The sequence below is a fragment of the Orycteropus afer genome, unplaced genomic scaffold (genome assembly GCF_000298275.1).
Source record: "Orycteropus afer afer isolate SDZICR_OR568_19922 unplaced genomic scaffold, OryAfe1.0 scaffold00254, whole genome shotgun sequence".
In the NCBI taxonomy this organism is placed as follows: domain Eukaryota; kingdom Metazoa; phylum Chordata; class Mammalia; order Tubulidentata; family Orycteropodidae; genus Orycteropus; species Orycteropus afer.
The window spans coordinates 2,181,577-2,206,696 of record NW_006921841.1 but is presented as its reverse complement, the minus strand read 5'-3'; the positions used below and the strand labels follow the sequence as shown (position 1 = coordinate 2,206,696).

At 36.7% G+C, this 25,120-nt stretch overlaps 1 protein-coding gene across 1 annotated transcript in view; it reads left to right on the top strand.

Annotated features, from left to right (window-relative positions):
- Positions 1–25,120, top strand: part of ITPR2 (inositol 1,4,5-trisphosphate receptor type 2) — a 724,583-nt gene that overhangs the window by 434,443 nt on the left and 265,020 nt on the right. The window contains exons 36-37 of the mRNA XM_007949781.2: positions 2,764–2,906; positions 13,808–13,916. Of these exons, the coding sequence (XP_007947972.1) occupies positions 2,764–2,906; positions 13,808–13,916 (252 nt within the window). The remainder of the gene's footprint in view (positions 1–2,763; positions 2,907–13,807; positions 13,917–25,120) is intronic.

Genomic DNA, 25,120 nt, shown 5'->3' with positions numbered 1-25,120 from the left:
ACATAGATTATGCAGTTACCCCATGGTTAAAATCAGGGATGAGGGCAGGATTTGCATTATGGGAGCTTGGGCACAATTTGTTGACAAATGAAATGAAGACAAAAGGTCATCTGAAAAATAGACACATTTTTGCTGCATCCAATTGCTGCTGAGTTGATTTTGAATCATGACAGCGGCATATGTGTCAGAATAGAACTGTGACCTGTAAGGGTTTTTAATGGCTGATTTTTGGAAGTAGATTTCCAGGCCTTTCTTCTGAGGTGTTTCTGGGCAGAGTTGAACCATGACCCCTTTGGTTAGAAGCCAACAGCATTAACCATTTGCATCACCCAGGGACTCTGGGTACAGTTTTAGTGCCATTTTATTAAGAATGGTCATATTTGATAATCATACTCTTACCACCTTTATATTATATCTAGTTTTCTTCTTTATGTTATTTCCTTTCTGCTAGCCACTCCTTGGAAGAAGGTTGGGCAATTTACTTCTGTAGTGATATTGCCTCGGAAACCCAAGGAGGGGGTTGCTATGAGTCGATCTGACTCGACGGCATATAACAACAACAACAACAACAATTTCTTTTAATTGTCATCAGAAAATTCTTAGAAAACTAACTCAGAGCAGTTGCAATACAAATGATCACTTTTGGTAAAAGAAAAAGAAAGCGTTAAACATGAATTAACACGGGAAATCTAGCTATGAGAAATTAAAAGAGGTGGTATCCCCCTCCATGCTGCTGTAGCTGAGAGAAACTTACTGCAATCAGTTTCTGCCTAAAAGAATATGCCATGGTTTATGGGTGAATAAATTATTCCTTCATGTGAGTTTTTTTTTTCCTAAAATAGTTATTTTAAAAAATGAAAAGGGATGTGTTTTAATCATTAAAGAATGTTCCGAAAATTATCATTGAGTATAGTTTTTTTTGAAACACATTAGTTAGGATGCTTTTGGTTATAATTAAAATACTATCCAACTAAAGCTGGCTTAAACAATAAAGAATATATCCCTTTACATAGTAAAAAGCCTGAAGTTGGTGGTCTTCCATGGGTGATTAGTTCAACATCTTGAGATCGGGATCCTAATGCTCTTATTAGTTGGCTTTCACTTTAAGGGTGCTCTCCAAAGATCATGTGGGGCTGTCTCAAATTTTGGATTTACATCCTCAAGCTGCCTTGACAGTAGTAGGTAGTTTAGAAAAAATATCCATCTTAGCTCCCCTTACACATAAGCTCTACATATTTCACCTGATTTTTTTTTTTTTTTAAGCCAGTATCACATAATCATATGATAGGCTAATTGCTGGCAGGGAAATAGAATAACCATGACTAATTTATTTTCCTTTTTAAAAATTTTTGTTGTGATTTGGGTGGAAGTTTACAGGGAAAATTCATTTTCCATGCAGCAGTTCATACACATTTTGTCTCATGACACTGACTGTAATTCCCCACAGTATAACAGCTCTCTTCCCACTTACTCCCTGTAGTTACCTCTTCCCTGTGTCCTTCTCTTCCATGCACTCCCACACCCTGAACTGTCTCCCTGTGCAAACACTGCCCTTCTGATGTCCCACTATTGCTCGCTCTAAGTAATGTATCTACCTGATGTAAATGTTCACCCATATACCTGTCTATTGTTTGGCTGGAAGTCACAGGAGTGAGTTCAATTCCAGACCTGAAGGATGGCTAGGGACCATAGTCTCAGGGGTCTCACCAGGCTCTGTAAGACCAGCAAACCTGATCTTTTTAGTTTTATGATTTTGAGTTTTGTTCCACATTGTTCTCCCACTCTATCCTGGGTCTCCTGCACTGATCCCCCTCTGAGTGGTTGACAGTGGTAGCGAGGCACCATCTAGTTCTTCTGGTCTATTGGTCATATAGGCTGAGGATTGCATGGTCTACCAGTTCTTTGGACTAATTATTTCCATGAGTCTTTGGTTTTCTTCATTTTTTGCTCAGGATGAGGAGAGACCCATCCTTGCATCCACATGGCCGCTTGTAAGCTTTTAAGATCCCAGTCACTACTCACCAAAGTAGGATGTAGAACAATATTTTTGTGTAGTATGTTATGCTAATTGAGCTTGACGTCCCCTGAGATCAGACCATGACTCATTTAAACTAACCAATCTCCATATAAAGCTGAGTGGGTTCACTATCTCTGAGAATGTTGGTGCCTGATTCAGAAACAACATTGTGATTCTTTTAGCAATGAAGAAGGCAAAGAAAGGTTGTTGGGCAAGTGACCAATTATGTCTACCAAACATATAATTTGAAATACTATTAAATGTGATTAAATCTCTGTATAGTCCTTCCACTGCTTCAAATAATGTATCAGAGAATGCTCCATTGGAAGAAATTGTCCTTCGTAACCAATAACACATTTGAAATATTTTTTGTGGATGTTCCCCAAGCATGCCCCAATTTATTTCTATTTGATGTATACCTGTCATATGTCCTTTATAATCATAGCAACTACAGGGCCTGTAACAGTGGTTTTACCAGCCTTCTATCTTTTTGGATGTCTGTCTTTAGAAGTCAAATGGCTAGTCATTCCTCCTTAATTCATAGGTGAAAAAACAGAGACTCAGGCAGTATTTATACATAAAACCAGACTATACTTGTAGCACAGATATTTGGTAACATGGGAAGGTAGGATACATCTCTGAAATTCCCATGTCTCATTTTTGGTTAATTTTCTTAGGTTTCTCATAATTCCCAAAGGTGAAATCTGACTTAAGCCTTCACATAGCTGTTATGCTCTATTCTTTAGGATGTAGTGGCCTCCTTGGAGCAGCAGTTCAGCCCAATGATGCAGGCTGAGTTCTCAGTGCTGGTTGATGTGCTGTACAGTCCAGAACTACTGTTTCCTGAGGGAAGTGATGCAAGAATAAGATGTGGTGCTTTCATGTCCAAGTAAGTGGATGCAATCTGAGATGCAGTCACTGACCTCTGTCATTCTGACTTTTTATTCTGTCGACACATAATGATAATCCACAAAGTATGTTAAATGTCTAAAATCAATGTTAAGGTAAAATCCAAAATAATTGGAGACATTTGAAATTTTATTTTTTGTGAAGCTCAAGTTATCATATTTTACTAAAATATACTGTATTTTATGTACAAAAATTAATGCATGTCATTATTGGCCACAAAATATCAGGTAAGACCGTATTTTGGTTCTAATTCCTTTCTATAACTATGTGGTGCGAAGTTTTAAAAGATTCCTGTTTAAAGTCCTTGATTTTCATTAACATAGGGAGAAAGCAAAGAGAACTAATATGCATTGAACTATCTAGCATTGAGGTTTTACTATGTCTGTTATTCTGTGTGTCTACCATGATTTTATCCAATCTGCACAAACACTATGTGTGTCACCATTCTATGTATTTATCATGATTTTATCCAGTCTACACAAACACTCTGTGAGATTGATAGGTCAGCTCCATTTTAGAGATGAGAATGCTGAAGCTCAGGTGTGCTTCAGATAAAGAGCAATGAAGTCTCAGACCCAGCACTCTGCCATGCTGCTCTTTCATTTACTTAGATTTCTTAACTTTTTTTTTTTTTTTTTGGTGACATTTTCAGATCTATTAGGGTTAATATATTTACTCTAGGATGTTTTCATTTTAATAGTAACTGAAAAGTTATCAAGAAAGATCTGTAAGTGTAAGCAGCTGTGAGAAAAATCTATAACTAGCTCCAGAGAGAAGAGACATGTTTTCATGTGGAGGGAACTTCACTGAGAGATTTGTATGTGATCACATTTAGTTTGACTCAAGATAGCCAAGCAGAAGGGTATGTTCTTCCAGGGAGAATACCTGGATGGAGGGTCAGATAGGACTGCCAACCTCCTTGACCATTTTTTACTATCATTACTTCCTCGGTGGTTGAGGATATTGTTGAAAGAGGTCTTACTCACTTCCATCAAGTCAGATCCAACTCACGGTGACCTCTCCTTGGGTTTCCAAGGCAGTATCACTATAGAAGTAGATTGCCCAATCTTCCTTCTGAGGAGTGGCTGGTAGCTTTGAACTGCCAGCCTTCTGGAGAGCAGTCAAATGCCTTAGGCACTATGCCACCAGAGCTCCCTAAAAGAGGTCTAGAAACCCCTTTGGTTGACTATGATGTGCTGAGGCAGAAACTGAAGGATGAGGGAATAGGAAAAATGTTTTCCTGTCTTTTAACACTTAAAGCTGAGATTTCAAGACAGAAAAGAGGTTTGGAATGAGAACTGACTGTAGGATCATGTTGAAGAATAGGTGTACTTTCTATATCAGGGGCCAGAATCGTGGATTCTTGGCTCTGAGTCCACTATAACTAAGTGGGCCTGGGAAGAATGTGTTTGTCTAGACAATTGCTAGCCTTGTAAGAAGAACTATAAAATGAGTCAATCTCTGCCCAAACCTTAGAGGGTTTACCATCTCTGAGAATGTTGCTGCCTGATTCAGAAACAGCATTGTGATTCTGTTAACAAGGAAGAAGGCAAAGAAAGGTCATTGAGCAAATGTCTATCAAAAAGTATAACCTTCTACACAGGCTAAGTGATCAGATATATCTAAGCCAAAGGGAATATACCCCTGACCATATATGAATTTGGCAGACAGATGTCCATATCCAAAATACAGCTAATGGACCAAAGTTATGATAACTTCTTAACCACAGCCAAATACCCTGAGGGAGTGAATCACTGGGCCCACATGCTCAGGATTATGGTCACAGGGGACATAGAGCTTAAATTTGGCATAACATATTACACAAAACATTGTTCTCCATCCTACTTTGTTGAGTAGCAACTGGGGCCTTATAAGCTTGCAAGTGGCCATTTTGCAACATGCAACAATTGTTTTTTCCTCATCTGGAACAAAGAAGAATGAAGAAAATCAAAGATGCATGGACACAATTAGTCCAAGGGACTAGTGGACCATGCAAACCTCAGCCTACATGACCTGAGAGCAGAAGAACTAGATGGTGCCTGGCTACCATTGTTAACTACTCAGAAAGGGATCATAATAGGAGATCCTAGATAGAATGGGAAAAAATGTGGAACAGAACTCAAAATTAGAAAAAAGACCAGGCTTAGTGGTGTGATAGAGATTGGTAAAACCCTGAGATCATGGCCTCTGGTCACCCTTTGGACCTGGAATTGAACTCTCTCCTGTGGCTTCCAGCCAAACTGTAGACATGCATATAAGGTGAACATTTACACCAGGTAGGTACACTTCTTAGAACAGTCAACCATGGGTAATCCGAAGGGAGCAGTATTTGCATAGGGATATAACTCCAAGGGCAAGAATGCATAAAAAAAGGACACAAGGAGGAAGTAGGAAAAGAGCTATTACATTATGGAACTTGCAATCAATGTCATGAAACAAAATGTCTATGAACTGTTGTCTGGAAAATTAATTTGCTCCGTAAACTTTCACCCAAATTATACACATATACACACAAACATTTTTAATCTTCTTTGAAGGTTATTAGGTCTGGGAAGGGAAAGGGAAATCACTTACTAGAGGGTAGATCCATATTAACTTGGGTAAAGGGAAAGACAGTATACATTAGGGTGGAGGTCAGCACAAAATGAAAAAGGCAAAAGAAAACACTGGGAGATAAAGGCAGTAGAGGTAAATACTATTACATATACAGTCGTGCAATAGCAGTAGTAATGGTCTATGAATAAATACATAGACACACAAGCTGAACAGGGGTGAGAAGGCAAATGGGACTATACCCACAAATATATATAAGTTTAACAAAGGATATTTCTACATATGTATTTACATATGCTACAAATATATCCATGAATATAGTAGAGCATACAAGGGCAAAGTTAAAAAGAGAAAAAAAAAATGAAGACGCCTAGATTGCAAAACTGATTACTGTGGAAGACATGAAAAAGAAAATCTTAAATAAGGTACTGCCTAGTAATTCAGAATAAAAACAGGGTTTCAGAATAATACCTTCCTCACATACTGTATAACAATATATATGGAATATGGATTATAAAGTGAATAATTTTAACCCCAGGAAATTCATATGATACCACAGATATTACTAAGAGTTGATAATCTAGAATAGGGGTGTTAAAATCTACCCTATAAGCTAAATTGATCTTATTATCCATGTTTTAAGTAAAGTTTTCTTGGAACACAGCCATGCTCAGGCATGTATTAAAAATCAACCATGCTGCTTTCTTGCTACAATAGCAGAGTTGACTGGTTGCAACAGATACTGTATAGCCTTCAAAGCCGAAAATATTTTCTGTCGAATATTTACAAAAGAAGTTAGCCAACCTATTGCTCTGGTAATACAGTGACTACTAGCCACATGTGGGTACTTAAATTAAAATTTAAGTTAATTAAAGTTAAATACAAAATTCAGTTCCTCAGTTGAAGTTGCTAGATTTCAAGGGCCGAGTAGCCAGCTGTGGCTGCCAAATTTGATAGCACTGATAAAGAACATTTCTATTATTGCAGAAATGACTGTTGGATAGCACTCATCTGTAACTTAAAGGCATAGGTCTATGAAAAGGTGATAGAAAGTAACTCAGAAAATCAACTAAGTATTGACCTGTGCTGTAGATGGAGGCAAGTCCATGGCACCATTAGGCAAACTAACGGAGAGAAGCAGCAGTAGTACGATAATGGGAGTATATTACATAACCCACATCCAGGTGCAGGAAAATGATATCACATTTTACTTTAGTGGTTAGAGAGAGATTTTTGTGCTACTCTGATTACATTATGGCTAGAGGTTCAGGAATGTCTATTTTCTACACTAGTGCTTAGCCTACCCCTCCTCCTAACCCAGGGAAGAACTAAAGGTTTTATTTGCAAAGATATCTAACACATTTTGCACCCAGCTTTAAGAGCTGTGCATAGGGCCTGGTATCGCTGTTCAGAGCTCTCTGATAAAGCATAGTTGGAGACCATAGATTAGATCCGAGGTCTAAATCAGTTTCTTATTTCCTCAAATGAATCTAATTATTGGAACCTGCTGACTCAGATGTATTTGCTGGAGAATGTGATGAATAGACCCTAGGAAAGTACCTGAACCCACATATCTACCTTGTTGTTGTTGTTATGTGCTGTCAAATCAGACCCGACTCATAGCGACCCCTCCTTGGGTTTCCAAGGCAGTATCACTACAGAATTGCCCAACCTTCCTTCTGAGGAGTAGATGGTGGGTTTGAACCTCCAGCCTTCTGGGTAGCAGTCAAATGCCTTAGAAGAGCACAGAATAAATTAACATGGGGGTTACCTTTAAATTGGCCAGTTAGAGTGCATTCAAATCAGTACCTTCTCCTCTTTTATGAATCTCTTTTGAAAATCTCAGTGATATTCAAATTATGGGATATGGCCCATTTATGAATTTTGAAATCAACTTAGGGAATGCAGCTAGCTAACTAAAAGAAAAAAAAGTAGGAAAGAATATGAAATATCAAAAGGCATCCAATATCCTAAGTACAGGTAGCTTATGTGTCAGTTTTACACACACACTCACACACATGTATCTATATCCTAGGTTGTTTTATAACATTTGTTTCCTATTTTGACCATTAAAAAATAGCTACTGATTTAACTCAAGCAAACATGTAATATATGAGTACCTTTTATAAATACCTTAGCAAGTGATCACTCAACTTTTTGCTTGGTGTTTTCAATTTGGTTAGTGAAGTAAGTATTTTATCTAAGGAAGAGTTAGAAAATGGAAATAGCTTGAGAGAGAAAAAAAATCAAGGGAAATTTAAAATGTCCTCTCAAATTATTTTTATATATTCAAAGACTATTACGTGAAAGAAGAGTCCAATAGTAGAAGTTTTAGAGAGGCAGGCTTTACTTTAGTGCAAGGAAACCTTAGAACACCTATTCTGCCTGCTGGACCTGACCACATGGATACACCCAGACTCAACTGGTCTAAAATGAAGTCACTGTTGTTTTCTGTATGTGGTCTTTCAGCATGACATATAGGCATCATGTAAATAACACCATCCATCTATTAGTCCAATCTATAAATCTTGGGTATTTATGATCTTTCCCTTATTCCACTTCCCATATGCTATTACTTACCAGCTCTTGCCTATTTTAATTCTGTATTGCTTCTTGCATCCTTACCCTACTACATACCCTCTTCATCTCTTGCTTTGTTCTCATTCCTCTACATCTTCTTTCCTGTGGCCATCTGTGATTTCTTTCTTACCTATCATTTAGGTCCTTTAACACAGTGGTTATCTATTTTCTGTAAAACAAATTCCAGACCTTCAGTATAATACTCCATTTCCTACTTGTCTTACTTATTCTTTTTCCATATGGCAGTTGGTGTACATTTCTTAGATATGGAGGCCAGTTTCCTGCCTCTGTTCTTTGTTTATACTGTTCCCTTAGAAGAGATGCTTTCTCTCCCCACCTTCCCTGCCAGGTAGAGACTTTGTAGCTAAATGATCTCTTCACTGAAACTTTCTCTGGTTAGTCCTAGGGAATTCTGCCTCAACAGAATGAAATTGTTTCTTTCTCTCGTTTATGTTATTGTTGTTGTTATGTGCCATTGAGTCAGACTTGACTCATAGCAACCCCTCTTTGGGTTTCCGAGGCAGTATCACTACAGAAGTAGATTGCCCAGCCTTCCTTTCCTGGAGTGGATGGTGGGTTTGAACCATCAGCCTTCTGGCTAGCAGTCGAGTGCCTTAGACACTACGCTACCAGAGCTCCATTTGGCAATACCTCTGTCAAAGCCCTTACCACATCTTGTGTAAGTTGGCAGTGTGAAATTTAGTGCTTGTTGGTATTTTCTTCATAGTGACCAATTTTCCTGAGATTGATGAACTGCATCATGTCATGACAGAATTGTGCTTAGAAATTTTGACTCTAAAGTCAGGGAAACCTGGATCTATTTCCAGGTCCTCCATTTAATAAAAAAGTATAAAAGAAGTAAAATTGCTTTTTCTCTTTGGGCCTCCATTTTCTCATTAGGAACATTAGCTGGATAATAGAACCTGTCTCATTGACTTATGTGGATTAATTGAGAGAATCCATGGAAAGCCCTTATACTTTGTCTAGTGCTTGATAAGCAGTGGAACATTGTCTGATACAGTGCTAGAAGATGAGCTTCTCAACTTGGAATGGCATCATGTTTATTGTTAAGAAGAGCACTTCAAGATCTATCCTCAAATACAACTCTGTCAGTAATAGAATATTATCCATATACCTGCCTAAAAAAGACTAGTTCATAGAACTGTTATTCAAATTTACACACAACTATTAAAACCAAAGATGAAAAAAAAAATGAAGATTTTTACCAACATCTGCAATCAAAAATTGATCAAACATGCAATCAAGATGCATTGATAATTACTGGTGATTACTATGCAAAAATTGGTAACAAAGAAGGATGGATCAGTAGTTGGAAAATATGATCTTGGTGATAGAAATGACACAAGAAATTGCATGATGGAATTTTACAAGACCTACAACCTGTTCATTGGAAATACTTTTTTTTCACCAGCATAAAAGGTAACTATATATGTGGACTTTAACACATGGAATACAGAAGAATCACATCGACTACATTTGTGGAAAGAGCTGATGGAAAACTTCAGTATCAGTCAGAACAAGGCCAGGAACTCATATGTACATTTAAATCAAAGCTGAAGAAAATTGAAACAAGTCTACAAGAGATAAAATCTGACCTTGATTATATCCCACATGAAAAATCTTCACCTGAAGAATATATTTGACAAATTGAACATGAATGATTGAAGACCAGACAAGTTGTGGGATGACATCAAGGGCATCAGACATGAATAAAGCAAAAGTCATTTAAAAAAAACAAGAAAGAAAGAAACAATCAAAATGGATGTCAGAAGAGACTCAAACTTGCTTTAGAAAGTAGAGTAGCTAAAGTGAAAGGAAGCAATAGTGAAATAAAAGAGTTCAACAGAAGATTTCAAAGAGCAGCTTGAGAAGACAAAATTTTATAATGAAGTGTGGAAAGACCTGGAGTTAGAAAATGAAAAAAGGGAGAGCACACTTGGCATTTCTCAGGCTGAAGGAACTGAAGAAAAAATTCAAGCCTTGAATGACAATATTGATGGATTCTATGGGGAAAAAATTGAATGACATAGGCAGCATCAAAAGAAAATGGAAGGAATATACTGCTCACTGTACCAAAAAGATATGGTTGAATGGTTGATGTTCAGCCATTACAGGACATAGCATATGATCAAGAATGGATGATACTGAAGGAAGAAGTTCAAGCTGCACTGAAGACATTAGAGAAAAACAAATTGAAAGAATACCAATTGAGAAATTTCAACAAATGGTTGCAACGCTGGAAGCACTCCCTCACCTATGCTCACTCACCTTCCCCAAGCTACACGGTGAACTGACTTGAAGAGATCCACGTTTGTTCCCATTCTAAAGAAAGGTGATATAACAGAATGCAGAAATTGTTAAACAGTATCATTAACATCACATGCATGTTAAATGTTGCTGAAGAACATTCATAAATGTTTGCAGCAGTACATGGACAGGGAACTGCCAGAAATTCAAGCTGGATTCAGAAGAGGATGTGGAATGAGAGATATCATTGCTGATGTCAGATTTTGGCGAAAACAGAGAACACCAGAAAGATGTTTGCTTGTGTTTTATTGACTGCACAAAGGCATTCGACTCTGTGGATTATAACAAAGTATGGATAACATTGCGAGAAATAGGAATTTCAGAACACTTAAGTGACCTCATGCAGAACCTGTACATAGACCAAGAGATAGTCATTTGAACAGAATAGGTAATACTGTATGGTTTAAAATAAGGAGAGGTGTGTGTCAGGGTTGTATCCTTCCATCACATCTATTCATTCTGAATGCTGAGCAAGTAATTTGAGAAATTGGGCTATATGAAGAAGAACATGGCATCAGGTTTGGAAGAGGACTCATGAACAGTCTGTGATACGCAGATGACACAACCTTGCTTGGTGAAAGTGAACAGGGCTTGAAGCACTTACTGATGAAGATCAAAGAGTACAGTCTTCAGTATGGATTACATTTCAACATCAAGAAAACAAAAATCCTCACAACTGGACCAATAAGCGTCATCATGATAAACAGAGGAAATATTGAAGTTGTCAATAATTTCATTTTTCTTGGATCCACAATTAATGCAGCAGTACAGAAATCAAATGACATATTGCATTGGGCATATCTGGAAAGGAGGTCTTTAAAGTGTTAAAAGAAGCAAAGAAGTCACTTTGAAGACTAAGTTGCAGCAAACCTAAGCCATGGTATTTTCGTTCACTTGATATGCACGCAAAAACTGGATAATGAATAAGGAAGACTGAAGCAAACCTAATGAATTATGGTATTTTGAATTAAGGTGTTGGTGACAATATTGAATATACCATGGACTTCTAGAAGAACAAAAAAAAAAAATCTATCTTGGAAGAAGTACAGCCAGAATGCTTCTCAGAAGCAAGAATGGTAAGATTTTTCTCTTGTGTACTTTGGACATGTTATCAGGAAGGACCAGTCCCTGCAGGAAGGACATCATGCTTGGTACAGTAGAGAGTCAGCAAAAAAGAGAAAGCTTCTCAATGAGATGGATTGACACAGTGGCTGCGACAGTGAGCTCAAACATAGCAACGATTGTGAGGATGCTGCAGGACCAGGCAATTTTTTGTTCTGTTGCACGTAGGGTTGCAATGAATTAGAACTGACTTGAGGACACCTAACAACAGCAATAACTTGGTTTACATTTCTTGTGGATGGTATGTAATTATGGCCCTCAAACTCATCTTCTAACAAAACACAAGTGCAAAAGTTCAGCAGTACATAATTTATTAAGAGTTTTTGCTCAAGTTATAGTAAATGGGTAGACTATCTTGTTCTGCCTCTTTCCCTCCCTACCTCCTTCCCTCTTTCTTTCCCTGTCTTTCTTTCTCATCTCTTTCTTTCTTTTTGATTTTGATGACACAGTCAACTGGTTTCTAGCAAGTCCTTTCAGTGAAAAATTTGTTGTTGTTGTTGTTGTTATGTGCCGTCGAGTCGGCCCCGACTCATAGCGACCCCTCCTTGGGTTTCCGAGGCAGTATCACTACGGAAGTAGGAAATAGCATACTATTATTAATGGAAACTGGGAAACAGTCTGTTATGCTAACATTGTGCTGTATACTATTAAAAACCTATCAACATTGAGTCAATTCTGACTCATAGTGACCCTGTTGTTGTTGTTGTTGTTGTTGTCAGGTGCCATTGAGTTGACTCTGACTCATACCAACCCTATACACACCGGAACAAAACACTGCCTGGTTGTGTGCCATCCTCACAATCTTTGTTATACTTGATCCCACGAGTGGAGTCACTGTGCCAATCTATCTCATTGAGGGTATTCCCCTTTTTGCTGACTCTGTACTTTAACAAGCATGGTATCCTTCTCCAGGGATTGGTCCCTTCTGAGCATATGACCAAAGTAGGTGAGATGAATTCTGGCCATTCTGCCTTCTAAGGAGCATTCCAGCTATACTTCTTCCAGGACAGATTTGTTCTTTATTCTGGCAGTCCATGGTATTTTCAGTATTCTTTGCCAACACCACAATTAAAATGCATCAACTCTTCTTCATTCTTCCTTATTCAGTGACCAGCTTTCACATGCACATGAGGCTATTGAAAATACCTTGGCTTGGGTCAGGTGCATCTTAGTCTTCAAAGTGACATGTTTACTCCTTAACACTTTAAAGAGGTCTTTTGGAGCATATTTGCTTAGTGCAATATGACTTCTGGTTTCCGGACTGCTGCTTCCTTGCGGGGAGCTCTGGTGGCATAGTGCCTAAGGTATTTGGCTGCTACCCAGAAGGTTAGTGGTTAAAACCCACCAGCCACCCCTTGGAAGGAATTTTGGGGTATCTACTTCCATAGCCATACTGCCTCAGAAACCAAAGGAGGGGTCGCTATGAGTCAGATCTGACTTGACAGCAGTGAGTGTTGTTAATTGTGGAACCAAGTGAAATGAAATCCATGACAACCTCTATATTTTCTCCTTTTACCATGATATTGTTTATTGGGCCAGTTGTGAGGATTTTTGTTTTCTTTATGTTGAGGTGTAATCTATACTGAAGACTGTAGTCTTTGATCTTCAACAGTAAGTGCTTCAAGTCATCTTCACTGTCAGCAAGCAAGATTATATAATTTATGTATTACAGATTATATAACATATATTGTAATATATAGGGAGCTCTGGTAGCATAGTGGCTAAGACACTTGCCTGCTAACCAGATGGCTGGCGGTTCAAACCCACCAGCCACTCCTCGGAAGGAAGGTTGGGCAATCCTACTTCCGTAGTGATACTGCCTAGGAAACCCAAGGAGGGGTCGCTATGAGTCGGGGCCGACTCGAGGGCACATAACAACAACAACAACAACATTGTAATATATAATGTACTACAGTATATATAAAATAATATAACATAATACAATGTAGCATAATATAAATATCCTTATTTTTCTACTCAGAAAATACGTTTAGGTCCTATGATGAGATTAAAGATATCATTGTTGTGATATATTTTTTAAGTATTGTCTTTCACAAAAAGAATGATGTCAAAATAAGTTTGAGAACCACTGAAGTATAATACTTGCAAAATAAAAAGGATGTTGATAGTACAAAATTTATATACTGAAGTATATTTTTGAACCTTTGAAAACATATATCTGGTTTATTTCATATTCAAATAATAGCATGATATATTTTTCTTCTAGATAGGCTGTTCATAATAAATAGCTTCAAGAGAAATCACTGCCCTACTTAAGGTTTAATGTTTTGCTTTAAGGTTGATTAATCATACAAAGAAACTAATGGAGAAAGAAGAAAAATTGTGCATTAAAATTCTTCAGACATTACGAGAAATGCTGGAGAAGAAAGACAGCTTTATTGAAGAGGTACTCTTTTTTTTTTAAAAAAATACAGCATTTGAAAATAAAGTAGGATTTCTAGAGACCACACATCGAATCATGGTAGATCATAGTATGATTACTTATGTTACATATTAATGATATATGAACTTAGATGGGTTAATTAATTTGAGTTTTTGTCATATTCATCTCTCATGCCTTGCTTTGAATTGAGAAATAACTAAGATTAGAATGGTTCAAGTATTTGGTTTATTTGATTTATTTTTCATCTTTAAAATATATCTTTTTCTCATAGAGCCTCAATGAACCACATCACCTTAAACAATGAAGCAACTGAAAAGCATTATTTAGATTTTGTATAAAATTCTTCTGCATATTAAAAATGGTCTATGCTTTTAGATATATTTTGATTATTTTTATCTTAAATGTATGCTAATTGTGCTTTTATAGAATAGGATGACAATGTTATAATATCATACTAATTTTCAAAAATGGAATAGTAAATTTATATTCTTCTCTTTATTTGTTTAAATATTATACATGTGATTTTCAGCAAAATAGCAATTTATAGATAATAATTATCAGTTTCTTATTAAAAGTGACAGCTCAGGTGCTCATTAAGAGATAGCTAGTTGCATGTTTAATACCCAAGGTGATACACTGAAATATAAAATATAAATCTAGGAAAGCTATTTTTAGCTATTTATCTACGCTTTTATGTTAGTTATCAAACAAAATTTGTATCCTGTTTCTTAATAAATTTTGGTTTAGTTTCTGTAAGTATTAATCATGATTACTTTAAAACTGGAAAGATTCTATTTTACTTATTAATTTATATGATGTTTATTTCCCAAAATATTGTAGTGGTAGGATTATTTTTTTAAAATTCTAATGCATTCCTTTAGAAAAGAAATGCAGTGGAAACTGGATATAAATAGAGTATTTTGAATCAGACATTTTCTAAAGTAATAAAAGTGACTTCTGCTTTTGTTTAGTCCTTTTCATCTTTTAAACTATATTTGGTAAATTATAGAAATAAAAGTAGTCAATGCAATTTTAGCAAAATATTCCCTGACATAGGAGTCAAGAAAAATGCTTGTAAGTTTGAGTATAGGTATGCTTTCTAAAATTAGTAAATCAGATCTCTCGGGACTTTTTGTTGCTTTCTCTGATTCCTTGAAATATTGCTGTAGATTGTTTAATTTTGACTGATATGTTAGATCTTGAAATAGGAAAAGTAAGATCAATATAAATTTTTGAAAGAAGGGTAAGGTTTATGATAGTAGTGACTTGTGCTTAACGTGAGGTACATGGCAAGCCTTTCAGTTTTACATAACAAATTATTATTGAATTACTGTAAAGGAAAATAGGAAAGAAATCAAGTAAGATTTTACTTTGACTAGCTTAGAATATTTCATGTGTTTTCCAAACAACCTAGAAATATAAACTGGCATCTGTTTTTCTCCTTTCCATTCCCATTGGCATCACTCTAGTTGTAGATCTCTTATCTAGAAAGCTCTAGTAGTCCAGGTACCTGAGACCTGAGATCTTTTGGAGGCAAGGCTGCTGTTTTCACAGCTCCGTTAGACACCATTCATGAAATCTGATGTGAATGGCACCCACAGAACATAGCCCTCAGGGAAAAGTGAAAACTAGAAAGGCTAGTTGGAGTGTTATTCACTCAGTCATCCAACACATATATTGTGAGCAACTCTTAAATGCTGCTTATTGAGCTTGGCATTGGGGATATGGAGATGAGTAGCACTGCTTGCCCAGAGCCACGCTACTTAGGCCATTCCCAAGCTGCTGGACTCCTGCAGTAGTCTTGGCAAGAGATCCTACAAGCCTTTCAGAAATCTTCAGGGCTTTTATACAGGCTTGGCATTCCAGGCCCTCCATAATATTCTTTCTTTCTCTTTTTTCCCCCACCCTCCTCATCCATTAACCCACAGAAAGTCCTGTTACTCAGTATACCTCTAATGTATCGCAGGTTTTTCCTTCATTGAAACTTGTTTCACTTGCTAAAATCCAAACAAGCCTCAACACCCCCAGTGTCATCTTTGTGAAGCAGATAATCAGCAGTACTTTTCAGTTGTTCCATTTGGTGGTGATTACTTTCTCAGTATCAATACCAAAATACTTCGTGTCTCTGTTTATCAATACTTTCGGCTGTTTGTGAGTATGATGTCCAAGTTCATTGTTTTATAGATGATGTCACTGAGATCCAGAGAGGTTATATGACTTGCATGAAGTCACACAACAAGGACCAGAACCAGGGCTTAAACCAGAACTCTTCCCTGCCCAGTCTTCTTCTTTACTGGATCACAGCCAGGTTTTAAATTGTTGCATATTAGTATCAAGAAAAATCAGTATACTTTGCCTAACATATTTTAAGACATAGGCAGGCAGAATACAGTATCCAAAATGGGTAACAAAAAAACCAAAGCAAACTCACTGCCATGAAGTCATTCCACTCAAAGCGACACCCACTTGGTTTCCAAGGCTGTAAATATTTACAGAAGTAGATTGCCCCATTTCCCCACCCCCATGAATATGGGGCAGCCTGGTGGATTTGAATTGCCAACCTTCTGGTTAGCAGACAAATGCCTTAGGCACTATGCCGTCAAAGGCCCAGAAAACCTCTAAAAGAATACTAAAGAATGTAGATATGCAGTTATATAACCAAGAAAAGAAAAGCCTGAAAGGGGACTTCTCAGTATTGTTAATGTCCATGTTAGTAAGGACAGAATAACACAAAATTTGTAGCTGAAAATATTAGAACTTTCAGACAACTACAAATTCTAAATGTTTTGAAAGGAAAGCATTTCTACCAGTGAAAGTGGAGACTTTTTCCCCCTACACAAGAAATTCTAAAGAAAAATAGATAAAATAATAAATAATAGTTGTTGTTGTTATTATGTGCCAGCAAGTCGGACCTGACTCATAGCAACCCCTCCTTGGGTTTCTGAGGCAGTATCACTACAGAAGTAGATTGCCCCATCTTCCTTCCGAGGAGTGGCTGGTGAGTTTGAACCATCAGCCTTCTGATTAGCAGTCAAGTGCCTTAGGCACTTAGAGATAGGACTGGAAGATTGCAACATGATGTCAGTTAGCTCTTCCTAAACATTTAACACTTACTTGCCCATGGCAGCAGAGGAGAGACAGGAGATTGACTAGTCTGGGTGAAATGGCATTGGGTTACAAGATTCAGAAACTTGTCAAAGCCACTATTTTGTACCTTATCTTGCTTGGGCTTTCACTCAAATTGTAATTATCAGTAGTACCCTAATAGATGGCTGTGTTTTCATGACATTATTAGTTTTCCATTGCTGCTATTACAAATTACCAAAACTTTGGTGGCCTAAAACAATACAAATTTATTATTTTATAGTTTTGGAAGTCGACACTGCTGGAGAAGGGAGAATGTGTTTCCTTACCTTTTCTGGTCTAGAGTCCTCCTATATTCCTTGATTTATGGTCCCATCCTTCATCTTCAAAGCTGGCAATGGAGCTACTTTCAATATCTTTCTCTCTTTCAGGACACTGCTGTTTCCATTCTCACATCTTCTCTTCCTACTCTGAACCTTCTGCCTTCTTCTTGTAATCACATAGGGCCAAGATAATCCAGAGTAATCTTGCCATCTCAAGATATTAATTTAATCATACCTGCAAACTCCTTTTTGCCCCATAAGATAACATATTCACAGCTTCTAGGATTGAAATATGTATATCTCTGGGAGGACATTATGTGACCTACTACAATGATCCTTTACTGACTTAGAAATAACATCTAAAATGTTGATGCATAGTTTACCTGTGGCTGTTTCAAATCACCCTGTAAATTAATTTAAATGTGGACACATGTAACAAAAATATCTTCAACGTATAGCTTTTATTGCTGTTTTCAAAGTATTTTTAAATATTTTGCTACTTTTCAATAACATTTTAGGAAGTATATAGAATCAGTAGTGTTATTTCCATTTTGTAAATGTGGAAAAAGAAACTCAGAGAAGTGAATTACATTAAGTCACATAGGTTGCTTACCTCCCAGTTGTCTAATACCTAATCAAGTGTGTTTCTACTATCTTCCTTTTGAAGCATTCTCAAGAGATCTTTCAGAGCTGAATCAAAAGAGAAACCTCACATCAGGGTTTTTCACACTAGTTATCCCATTAATACTGTTATTTAAATTTAAAATTATTCCACTCATTTAAATTCAAAACATCATCTTAGAAGGAAATCTCTATTTTATTTTTATTTCTTTGGCTTATATCACCAGAAGGGAAGGTGTGTGTGAGTGTGTGTGTGTGTGTGTGTGTGTGTGTGTTTGTGTGTGTGTCCAGTTGGTAAAAATTGAAAAAGAGGGCAATAAAGCATAAATTGGATTCATGGTTGAAACAGATGACGGCTAAAGCAATTTCCAACCTTGAGATCATAGTTTTCTGAATTTGTTAACCCTCTCTCTCTGACATATGAAATGAAACTATCATGTAACCACATTTTACATTACCTGGAATTTCATCAATGATTTTCTAAGCATTTATTATTTATAATACTTTTGATTATAATTCCTAAATTAATTTTGCTAAAGAATACTCTTCCTTATGTCATGTTCATTAGTTTGTGCCAGAGACTGAGAGATAAGCTGTGGCTGGGCAACATTTTGAAGAGTTGCAACAGAACGATACAAGTGCAGGAAAATTTAATTTTCTGTTGTATGTGTCTGTGCATGAAATAATCTAGTGATCATATAGGGACTTAAGTGATACTGCTTATTTTATTGAAAGATAAAACATGAAAGTTATACATAGAGAATCCTTAACAGGGGAAGAAATGACGTAAGTCAGTTTTATAAAAATTTCATATAAGTATTGTTTCCTTAGATTATTCTGATACAAAAGTCAAAGTTACAAAAGATGTAACTCTAATGGCCTTGAAAGTCCAGTATCCCTGTTGGGTCAGTAACACTTGAAAGGCTTTCTTTTCTAGGTAAGAACAGCAGGTATCTTTATTTACATGTTAAAAATATATGTATGTTGGACAATTTGTAGAGGGAGAGAGAAGAGAAGGAATGTTTTATAATGATTTTGGGGCAGTATGGTTCCTAATGTTCTCTATCTTTGAAGCCATTTTTTTCTACTCTTCTTATTCTCATGACTATTACAAAAAAAAAAGTCCCTGATAATATATGTGTGCTATTGAAAAGAGCAGTTTAATTATAACATTATACCTTTGTTTTATATATTCAAAGATATTTTAGGTATAGATCTGAGAAAGAGTTTTACCTAAGGTGGTGGTAATGGGGGTATAAAGGGCCATGGGGAGTGATTAGAGGATGAGCTGATTGCGGGTAAGACACTGAAAAAAAGAAGGGCTATGCTAATTAGTGATACTGCCTTGGAAACCCAAGAAGGTGTAAGTAGGTATGAGTTGCTATGAGTCAGGTCCTACTCGATGGCACAACAACAACTTGTTAATTGGATTGGTTTTGTTTTAAGGACTTTTTTTTTCCAGAGCAATTTATTTGTCTTGTATTTTTTATATACATTTTTATTATGAATAGAACATTGCTAACTATTTTTCTCACAAAGAGGGAGAAGCATATATAAATCATAATAAGGAAAAGTCTCTGTAAATTTAGTGGCTAAAGGCACTTGACTGCTAACCAGAAGGCTGACGGTTCAAACCCACCAGCCACTCCTCAGAAGGAAGATGGGGCAATCTACTTGCGTAGTGATACTGCCTCGGAAACCCAAGGAGGGGTCGCTGTGAGTCGGGTCCGACTTGACGGCACATAACAACAACAAAAAATATATAAAATTTGTAGTACCTCTGTTAGCAATACAAAAGATCACGAATGCTGAGAATACTCACTAATAGCCTGTGCACCTGGTAATTTAGTCACTCTACTTATATTGTGGTCAAAGAAGTTGACCTATTTAGAATGCCAGTCATATTTTTTCTGTGAAAATATTCCCTTCTCCTCATATGTTACACTAACATATATATAATCTAAAGGACAGCAGAGATGTTTAGTTAAGTTCAATATTCTTAAAATCTTCAGATTTAAAAGACTATAATACTATATATCTTTAGAGCATAATGTTTCAGAGAGATCTACAAATTGCCTCTACAGTATTTAAGTTGAGGTTTAAAACAGTTTTTTTTTTTTTTTTTAATAATGGCAGCTAATATTTACTGAGATTTTACCATGTACTGGGCATTTTTCCAAGTGCATTATATGTTTTATCTTAATTAATATAACCCTACGAGTAATTGAGGTACCTGTGTGGCACAATGGTTTGCAGTCAACTAGTAACTTAAAGGTTGGCCATTGAAATCCACTCAGTGGCACCATGGAAGAGAGGCCTGCTTCTGTAAAGATTATAGAAAAACAAACAAGCAAAAACCCCTGCTATGGAGCTGTTCTACTTGGTAACACATGAAGCCACCATAATTGACTTGACAACAATTTTGGTTTGTTATTATGACATAGTTAGTACTATTATCTCCATCCATTGAATAGAAAGTGGAAGATAGTGTGCTTAAGGTCACACATCTAGCAGGGAGTTGGGATTCTAACTCAGATATTTTGATTCCTGAGCTCACACTCTTAACTGCTGTGTTAGAGCCAAACAGTTATATAACTTATCATCATAGATAACCTGCTTTCTCAGATGTTCAACTACATGGACTTAAAGGATATTTAATTCTATTCTTGATAAAATTTGAAAAGAGGTGTAGTGGAAAGTCATCAACCTTTTATTGAGTAAGCTGTCAACGAATGGCTTAGAGATTTTAGAGCAAGCTGATTGGCAGGGACATGAGGCAATAGTTATGGGAATTTAAAAGACTTATTTCTACAGACCTGCAGATCAATATCAACGCCCACCCTACCCCATGAGTATGGTCTGAATTGTTAGTAGCATGAATATCAGCTAGAATTGTTCTAAGCAATTCTCAATAAGGTGACCATTGTAGACAACCCCTGGTGGAAATGTGGCATTCAACAAACAGCACAGCATCTGATTGAGAGCTGTGATCTTTGCAAATGCCCAGGTGGAGTAGGTGGTATTTACACATTGACAATGATAGCAGACAGTGACATCTTGATTTGAAAGTTGGTAGCTGGAGTGATACTGAATAAAGATTTTCAAGAAATGAGGCCTTGAGATATTTTAAAGATATCCTTCGTCTTTTTTTTTTTTTTTTTTCCCTAAAATTTACTGTCATCTGAGCAAACAAGAATTTATTCTTTTCCTTGGCAGCAAAAAAAGAAAAAAAGTCATTGTGAGTAAGCTCTTGTTTCTGATTTTGAGAAACAGCTACAAGAATAAGTCAGAATTATACTAAGCAACCTAACTTCTACATCAAATAAGCATACCTATCAGTCCCAGCGGGAGCTCTGGTAGCATAGTGGCTAAGACACTTGCCTGCTAACCAGACGGCTGGCAGTTCAAACCCACCAGCCACTCCTCGGAAGGAAGGTTGGGCAATCCTACTTCCGTAGTGATACTGCCTCGGAAACCCAAGGAGGGGTCGCTATGAGTCGGGGCCGACTCGACGGCACATAACAACAACAACAACATCAGTCCCAGCAGTAATCCCGTTGTTGTGGATTTATAAATTGTATCAAGCTTCTCTATTGTAGGATTTTGTGCAGAATCATTCACCTTCTGTGCATATATTTGTTTCATTGTCTCTCAATCAGATAAACATATTTCAGTAAAATTGCTTCAGAGTGCCCTGTAGCTTAATAATGACTCTTTTGCTAAGTAAAAATAAATCTTAGTTTCAGCATCAACTGCATTATTTAATATGCTGGTTAAATGCTTTCATAGAGGTGAGTACAATTTATTTTTGCAATATAAGTATTCTAAAGTTGTTTAAAATTAATATTGTTTTAAATTTGAAGCAATGAGGAATGTTATCTTAGTCATTCCTGTTGTGTGTGTGTATGTGAAGAGTATGTTGCTGTCTCCTTACAGTAAGTGATCTGTGTTAGAAACATAGTTAGTATAGTCTTTAACTTTGGAAATTCTTATTTTATATTTTTATCTAGGCAAAAAGACTTTGGCCATTACAGTGCATATAAAATCAACAGTTGTGTTTAGAAAATTACCTTTTTTTCTATTGCTGGTATGGTTTGGTCATACATTAGGCAGTAAAAGTGATGTTTCCCAGATTTATAATTAGTCATAGTATCCTTAATATTACAAAAGTTTAAAGTTATGGACTATTCATTATTTTCCTATTTTAAAAAGTGACCTAGTGACGCTCTTTGCCTCAACAGTTTTTGAGATATTACATGAATCTTTAGAGATCTATGACTAAAAAAATTGTCATGATAAAATATTACCTCTACTTAAGAAGTGACTAATCTGAGTAGTGACTTGGGTCTTAAAAGCTTTGTGAATGGCCATCTGAAGTGCAACTATTGCTTTCTCCTTGTGAGCAAAGAAGAGTGAAGAAAGTCAGATTCAAGGAAACAATTAGTCCTGAGAACTAATGGATCGTGTGAACCCCAGCCTCCACTCCCATGAGACCAGAACTAGATCATACTCAGCTCCTATTGTGAACTGCTATTAAAGGGATCACAATATGAGATTTTGGATAGAGTGAAAGAAAAACATGGAAAAGAACTCAAAATCATGAAGTATAATAAGGCTTACTGGTCTGATGGAGACTGGTGGAACCCCTGAGACTATGTCCGTTACACTCCCTTCAAGCGTGGACTGAACTCACACCCCATGGCTCACCTTTCAGCCAAGACTGGCCTAGAGGCTCTGGTGGCATAGTGCCTAAGGCATTCGACTACTAACCAGGAGGCTGGTGGTTCAAACTCATCAGCCACTCCTCGGAAGGCAGATTGGGCAATCTACTTCAATAGTGCTACTGCCTTGGAAACCCAAGAAGGGATCACTATGAGTCGGGTCCGACTTGATGGCAATGAGTTTTTGTTTTGTACGCTGGACTATAAGGTGAACAAAAACACAAGGGAGCTATATACTCCTTGGAATAGTCAAGCATATGGGATCTAAAGGACAGCATTTCTCTAGGGATGAAGCTCAGAAGGTAGGATAGGATAGGAAAGAAAGATGAATGGAGATGGTAAACACAAGGAGGGAGTTAGAAGAGTGCTGTTCCATTGTGGGGATTGCAGTGTATTTCACAAAACAACATGTGTATGAACTGTTGAATGGGAAACCAGTTTACTCTGCAAACTTTCACCCAAATCACAATAAAAATGTGTGTGTGTGTGTGTGTATACACACACATACATATATATATATATTTAAGTAACCAACCATTTATTACCTCTACTAAATGTAAGACATTTGTAATTAATGTGAAAAACTAAGGTGAAAAATGGTACTGTGACAATATACTCTGATAACATTAAAAAGCCAAAAAATAATGAGAAAGAAAAAAATTAAGAAGTCAAAAATTAATATATTAAATAATCATGTTAATCATTTCTACCTAAATCTAGCCTAAACCTAAATGGTATCAGACAATATTCTGCTGTAATCCGTAGAGTTTTCTTTGCCTAATTTTTGGAAATAGATCATTAGATCTGTCTTCCTACTTTGTTTTAGTGTTTACCACCCAGGAAATGGAAGTTTTCTGTATGTATAACTGACACACCTTCTAAGTTGCCCCAGGAGCAGAGAGGGCTACATGTTATAGGAATGATAAAGATTATCTTGCAGAAAGCACATGTTCAGTGAGTTGTTGCAGTCTTTTCTTCCTGGCTGGCTTGGAAAGCAAAAAGGGGGAGAAGTGGGTGATCCCTAGACACTATATAGTCATGTTAGGAAATTAGCCAAGGGAGATTGAAGCAAGGGAAGGATGACTGGATCTGAAGGCAACTGGCCAGAAAATGGGGAGGGAGTCTCCAGTTTATAGATTCCTGTCCCTGGAGGGGCTCCTTTCTCTGAGAAGGAACCTGGTAAGAACAAGTAAGAAACTTTGCAACCAAAGAAGCAACAATACTGTGGAGGCACTGAACCAGGAAAACACCATTTTAATACCTGGAGGACATCGGTGCAACTAGGGCTCTGGAGAAAGGCTGAGGTTGTTATCTAACACAGAATTAATCAGATTTATCAATGTTATTAGATGCTGAGTCTACTAACTACACCCACTCCTAACTTATCAACATTGTTAAGTTCCAAAGACCATGTTGTTATGTGAAAATTGATGTTATGGATAAGTGGAGGATGACCACATCAGATCACAAAATGTAGGATGACCACATCATTACATAACTGACACAGTTCATCATTACATAACTGCTAGACCACTGAGAATCATGTAACCTTAAACATCACAGCCAGCATTATTCTTGCCTTGCACCTCAGGGTTCTTTACTGCCAGATGTATGTTGTTAATATGCAAAATATTTGGATAATAGATTTTTTATTATGGTTGTAAATGCAAAATATTAGCTAATGGCATAGTTGCTAAGTGAGGAGTAGGTGTATTGATTTGGAGCAGGGCCAAGATCTGCCTTGGGACAGCACTGGTGTCTGGAACTCTTTATGCTGTTACCATGAGGAAGAGAGATAGAAAGGTTGTGAAGCAGATTGGGCCTGGTATATGTTGCTTATCCCTATCAGGTATATTATATTCATCACGGACTACTGTTTGAACAGGTCCTCACAGAAGAAACATACAAGTTAGTATATGAGTCCCTGAAAGTATATTATGATTATTATAATTATGATTTTTAGTTAATTTTGTTGACTGTGTGTATCTAGAGAAGGTGTTTGCAAAAACAACAGTGTGTCTGTGTCCTCTTGGATCCTCACAACTCTCTGAGAAGGGAAAGTATTGTTTTAATATCCACTTAATAAGTAAGAAGGCTGAGTCCCAAAAGGTAAAAAGATTTGGTAAGATCATAGATTAGTAACTGTTAGAGTAGAGATATGAATATAGCTTTTCTGATTTAATGCTGTGTAGGCTGCTTCTCATAAACAGAATTAAATAATGTTGGTAGAAAAATAAGATGATTTGAATTTGATTTTTGAGCCACTTCTCTAAGACATACTATTTTCACCTCCTAAATTTCTGAGGGCTCAAGAAAATTAAACAAAACGTGAAAATGGGAAGTATACCTCATCCCACTTCCAAGTACATGCCATGAATAATAGTGACAGCTAACTTTTTAATGATATTTATATACTATAAAAGCCAGTTGCTTGTATAATTGCTGTATTCATGTTAAT